We start from the raw sequence: 6,000 nt of genomic DNA on the forward strand, positions 1-6,000 counted from the left end.
GTTATGACCTCGCGCCTTTAAGCACGAAATCATGTGACCTAGTCGGCGAAACGTCATACCCGGAAGTGCAGCGGCTGCTATTTTCATGTTGTTTTCAATGCCAATGGATGATACTTTTTACCAGTTCGTTAACGCGAGCTAAACCATGAAGTATCTCACTTCTCGACAATGGGAAAAGGAAAAAAATAAGTTTATTTCCGTTCACCGGAAGCGACAGTAACTGCCACTGACCGTCAGTTGAAATTACTGCATGAATTCGTAGAAAAATAGGCATTTTCTGGTAGCTATTTTGATGTAGCTTTAATCCAGCTTGCATCTTATTTTAAGGGTATCCCTGCAAAAACTCCAGAGATGGACCAGAGATTTTTTCGAGTTTGAGCAGTCGTGCTTCAATGATTATTTTGCAATAGGGCATTTCGCAATACAGGACAGGCACATGTGGACCACTTCACCTCCTGGACTGAGCTAACAGAGCTTTTTTATGATGACCATGATGGCCTTTGGAGCAAGAGCAGTGCTTCTGAACTTGAGGTATTCTTTCCAGAGAGCTGGCTCTTTTGCCAGAATCAGACTCATCCAAACCTCCAGGACATGTTTAGTTAAAAGAGGACAGATTTTAACCCAGGTACCCAAGGTTACATTGTTGTGTTTTGGTGCAGTCAATGCATCATCTTGTGCAGCCAGATGCCAAGAAGCAATTCTTCCATCCCAAACCACTGAAAGAAAGTCTTTAGCTAGGGTCCAGGTGCACAACATTATATTTTTTCTCCGCCTCAGCCTTCGTGCATTGGTGCTGCTTCTCAAATTTGGCCCCCTTCTCCTCCTCTCCCCCTTGGCTCTGGTGTCTGCTCGCTGGGCATCCCGCTGGCTGGATGCTCTGCTGTGGGTGACTGAAACATCTGGTCCCACTTTCATCAAGTTGGGGCAGTGGGCCAGCACCAGGCGGGACATCTTCTCTCAGGAGTTTTGTGAACGCTTCTCCAGGCTGCACGTTAAGGTACGCCCTCACTCCTGGTCCCATACCAAGCAGTGTCTGCGGAGGGCCTTTGGGGAGGGCTGGAGGAGGGTTTTAGAGTTTGACAGCAAAGAGCCAGTGGGTTCAGGATGTGTGGCACAGGTGTACCGAGGCTGGGCAAAGGCGGATCAGGTGGAGGACCCAGCCTTTCAGTCACTGGTGGAGCAGATGGAGAAAGAAGACTTGCTAGAAGCCTGGGAGATCCCTGGTCTGAGAGGAGTGGTCAGGTCCCTGCGGCAGCTGTGGAGGGGGGGTAAGAAGGAGGAGAGGTATGAGGAAAAAAGTCACCCAGACGGACAACATATGGAGAGAAGCCCAGAGAAGGAGCATCTGATACCTGTTGCCATCAAGGTGAGCATAAAAATTAGTCTCACTTTCTGTTGATCATGTGTATTTGTTTTTACGCCTGTCAGTGGATGTTGTTTTTATTTCTGGTGTATAACAGGTGATCCATCCAGGTGTCAGGAGACAGGTGGAAATTGACTTGCTGCTGATGAAAGCGGGAAGTTGGCTCCTGCAGTGTCTGCCTGGACTCAAGTGGCTCAGTCTGTGTGAGATAGTAGATGAGTTTGAGAAACTCATGACCAAACAGGTAGGAATATTCAGACCCCCCTATTTATATTAAATCAGATACAGAAGCCAATCTGTCTTTTTTGGTCAACAAAGATGACTTTAAATAAATGTGCTTGTCTATATAGAGGGCAGAGTGTTAAATAGCTCAATTCGAAAGAGTAATATAACTGAGGTGTCTACATTTAAGGCATATTAAATCAGATTTACAGCTGGATGTGTTTCATATTTAAGTGATCTATTTGAACTATTATTTCAGATTGATCTCCGTTTTGAGGCGAAGAACATGGAGCGTTTTCGTGAGAATTTCCGCGATGTGAATTATGTCAAGTTCCCAACTCCATTACGACCATTTGTCACCAGGACCATTTTAGTGGAAACGTTTGAAGTGAGTACAGAGGGATCTATGGAAAACACTGACTAAATGATTAAGGGTTAAAACTATTTCAATAGTGTGTTTTTTTTTCAAACTCAACATATGTTACAGAAAAAATATGATTTCTAGGCAAAGCGTAGATGTAGATACAATTCTTTATTTTTTATATTCATTGTCTTTGTTCAGGAGAGTGAGCCTATATCAAATTACCTGCGCTCTGAGATTCCTCAGGAGGTGAAGCAGAGGATAGCACGGATGGGAGTAGACACGATGCTGAAGATGGTGAGATATGTAAACTGCTGGAAAACAGCTCCATCTAGTTGTTAAAATAACATTATTAAATGTTTATTTCTCAGATTATATTAAACTGTTAGTACCGTCTCCATTTTTATGTCTGTATTGAAGGTTTTCATTGATAACTTTGTCCACGGTGATCTCCATCCGGGGAACATTCTGGTCCGGTGTTTGGGGCCTCCTCCTGGTACCAGTGAAGGGACTGGTGTCTCAGGGGAGGCCCATGGTAAGACCACCCTCACTGACTTGTGGGACACGGTGGTGGTCAGTGTAAGACCAGAGCCGCATCCTCTCCAGCTGGTGCTGCTGGACGCCGGGATCGTAGCCCACCTCAGCGACCACGATCTTGCCAACTTCAAGGCAGTCTTTACTGCTGTGGTGCTGCGTCAGGTGAGGAGGGAGAGGGTACATACCAAACCTAGTGACGGAAATACTTTTACTGTAACTGTGCCTTTAAGTGATTCTGTTTAAGTGTTACCTTGCCATTTACTTAATATTATTTAACATGTGTAGGTGTTTGCCTATTTATAGGTATTTAATGATATAGATGGATATAGATCCAAGTATTTCTTAGATTAAAAAAATAGCAGACAGGAGAGGTATGTAACCTTAAACCAAAGAAAACATTCAGACTAACTGTCGCTGTGGTTTTGATTGTCTTTGCACAGGGTGAGCGAGTGGCAGAGTTGATCCTGAATCATGCTCGTGCTAATGAGTGCAAAGATGTTCCACAGTTTAAGAAGGAGATGGCCCAGCTGGTGGACCACGCCCTCAGCATCCCCCTCGCTCTTGGAAAGGTACTTACTGAGATTTTTGCTGTCTCATTGTGTCTCATTTTTTCCTCTTGGAAAGGCTGCATCAGGATGGCTACTATGATGGCCATGCTTGTTATGTTACTGTATTCAGCTGTAAAAGACATTAAACATGTGTTGATTATTACAATAATACACTGTGGTTTGATATGTTTTCTGTCTGGCTCTGGCTTGCATTGTGTGCTTCTTTCGTGCTCTATCATGATTTAATAGGAAATGTTAGTTTTTATTATTTTTGCATGGTGTCCTGTTCTCTTTGTTGCCTCTTTGTAGGCTGAAAACGTGTGCAAGTTAAATCCTCGCCTCATGGTTTTACTAATTTCCCAGAAGCTTTCACTGCTTTGCAAAGGCCTAACATTATTATCAGAAATGTTTTTCTGTAAGGTAACTCATATATATTTTATAACAGGAACTTTAAAGAGGAAAATAAACCCTGCCAGGTTCTCCTCAAAAACAGCTGATGTCAGCCAGAGACTTAAGGAAATAGGAATTACTTATTGCTAACGTTGTGTTCTGTTAATTGTGTTTTTCTCGTTTATAGATCCAAGTGGGTGACTTGCTCTCCAGAGTCTTTGGTCTGCTCATCAAACACAAGGTAGAACACCAGGAGGTTACATTCATCATGGTGAACAAACACTCATGTGGCTCAGTCCGCTACTCTTTTAGTTTAAAGGGCCAGTTCACCGGTTTTCAACCACAGTCCTATCATGCTGTTATGGGGAGCTAATGCCATTATGGTAGGGGAAAAAAAGCAATTTAGCTCTGTGCCTTTGGAGTACGCTATCCGCTTCTCCAATGGGCCCTGGAAAACCTCCACCAGACTATGTAAAACACGTCATCTGGCGGAGGCCAGGGAGCTCGATAAACTACACTTCCTCAATCTAGGACGCCCGCCTCTGATGTCATGTCTCGTTCAAAGTCGTCAGGTTTAAAATGTAGACTGCAGACCTGAAGATTTTTAGACGATCCACCGGTATATTATATTATTAATATTCTCGTCCTATTTCGGATTCTGTACCGCTCTGAGCCATTGTCTGCAGCAATCATTGTCCTTGACTGGAAAACTAGTATTTCACTCCAGCGTCTCTCGCTGGCCCGTTCCTTTCAGAGGGAGGGGCACAATGCACGCTGGGTGTTGTAGGAATGTAGAACGGGCGAAACCACGAGCGGTTTGTACAACTTTCTCCACAGCTATGGCGCCAATTTCAAATATTATTGCTTCTATCGATTACAGAGAACACCAGCTTTGACTGACAGTGGCTTTTTCCAGGGGTGAACTGCTCCTTTGAGATTTCAGTGACATTTAGACAGGCTTTAATTGGACTGAATAGGATTCCCCTCACTGATGAAATGAACAAATCTCCATCTGGTTTAAAAGGATAAAAGCTTATTTCAGAAACAATTATGATCTCTTAACAAAATTGACCTTGTAACCAGTGCTTGCACAGGCTTTGTTTTGTAGTTTGACCCTGTAACAGACTGCACTTTGACAGCTTAAATGAGCTCTGATGTCTTCACTTACTGATGTTGTTTCTGATTGTTTTCTAGGTGAAGCTGGAGAGTAATTTTGCCTCCATTGTGTTTGCCATCATGGTGCTGGAGGGTCTGGGCAGGTCACTGGATCCAAACTTGGACATTCTGGATTTGGCCAAACCGCTGCTGCTAAAGAACTGTGCCTCACTGCTCTGACACACACACATACATTATACAAACACATATACAGGTACAGGACAGGTACAGAAATTTATAATGCAAAGATAGGCACCTCTAAGTGTACATCAAGCTCGATATACTGAATACACACACCAGACCAAGTTAAGCATGTCATGGCAACAAATCAGTGATGGCGGTGGCCTCCACCCAGGAATGGTTTAAGGAACATGAAATAAAGTACAAGGTGTTGATTTGGCCGCCAAATTCCCAGATGTCCGTCCAGTCAAGTCATCTGTGGGATGTACTAAAGCATGTCTGATCCATTGAGGCCGCACCTTCCATCTTATAGAACTTAAAAGCATCCGTTACCAAAATGTTAGTGCAAGATACCACAATTATTTTTACACAATATCAGGCAGGTGTGTCGTAGATTGATAGATACATTATATGTGTAGCCTCCTAATGCCATAATGATGGCAAGATTCTCATTGCTACATGTTAGCAGCGTCATTGTCATAAATACCTCATTGAGTTTTACATTGGTGACTCTACTTTCATCACTAGTAGCATTTGATTTTTATCTTCTATGTCGTGGTATAAATATTGCACCCACTGAAATAAACTTAGAAAGAGAGTATGAGAGCTTTACATGAGGCACCACTTGTTTATCGAGTGCTAATGGAGTCAGACACGTTGGCAGACTCGCAGATGGCATCAGAGACCATTTGTAGTGATTTAAGATCTAAAAGAAAGCGTTGCCAAAAATCCCGAGTGGATACTCAAAAGCATATTTACTTTTTAATGACTAATATTGATCTCAGGATGTGTTTTATCACTCCATATTTTATTGCATTTTAGATAATGTTGTCTAATGGACCATATTTGCTTCAGCGTGTGAATCACAACGTACTGTAACATTTGTTGTTGTACACTACATCGACAATGTGAAGCCTTTGGCTAATTGAAATCACAACAGACCCATGTCTTTTAACTTTTAATTAAAGTTATAATCTCGAAGTTCTCAGTTTCGTTCTCTTTGGCAATACACATGGCGATGAACGGTAGCTGTGGGAGCACACTTCCCAGATATCCAGACAGTGTTGCATGTGTGACGTCCACGGTTGGCTCCAGTTGTAACTCTTGAACGCTTTCCTTTGTAGACCGTTTGCCTTCATCTGAGCGTCCAATTTGTTTCTTTTTCTTTGGATTTTCACTTATTTTTGAAGTTGTATCTGTAGTCATCAATCTTTTCTTTGTTTGTTCAGCCATAGTAGATTACT

General features: G+C 42.7%; 1 protein-coding gene across 1 annotated transcript; it reads left to right on the forward strand.

Annotated features, from left to right (window-relative positions):
- The first annotated feature begins 447 nt into the window (after window positions 1-447).
- adck2 (aarF domain containing kinase 2) lies at window positions 448-4,793 on the forward strand. The gene is made up of 8 exons (XM_069686143.1): window positions 448-1,366; window positions 1,461-1,607; window positions 1,845-1,973; window positions 2,148-2,243; window positions 2,367-2,645; window positions 2,924-3,052; window positions 3,609-3,662; window positions 4,616-4,793. The coding sequence occupies exons 1-8, from the start codon at window positions 482-484 to the stop codon at window positions 4,754-4,756; spliced, it is 1,860 nt and encodes a 619-aa protein (XP_069542244.1). The 5' UTR covers window positions 448-481; the 3' UTR covers window positions 4,757-4,793.
- The last annotated feature ends 1,207 nt before the right edge of the window (window positions 4,794-6,000 follow it).

The sequence above is a fragment of the Semicossyphus pulcher genome, unplaced genomic scaffold (genome assembly GCF_022749685.1).
Source record: "Semicossyphus pulcher isolate SPU_LCO1_2020_fin unplaced genomic scaffold, fSemPul1.0.p SCAF_8, whole genome shotgun sequence".
In the NCBI taxonomy this organism is placed as follows: domain Eukaryota; kingdom Metazoa; phylum Chordata; class Actinopteri; order Labriformes; family Labridae; genus Semicossyphus; species Semicossyphus pulcher.

Coding starts and splice junctions, on each gene's coding strand:
- adck2 (XM_069686143.1), top strand. CDS start 482: ATGATGACCATGATGGCCTTTGGAGCAAGAGCAGTGCTTCTGAACTTG. Junction 1,974..2,147: donor TTTTAGTGGAAACGTTTGAA/GTGAGTACAGAG, acceptor GTCTTTGTTCAG/GAGAGTGAGCCTATATCAAA. Junction 2,244..2,366: donor TAGACACGATGCTGAAGATG/GTGAGATATGTA, acceptor TCTGTATTGAAG/GTTTTCATTGATAACTTTGT.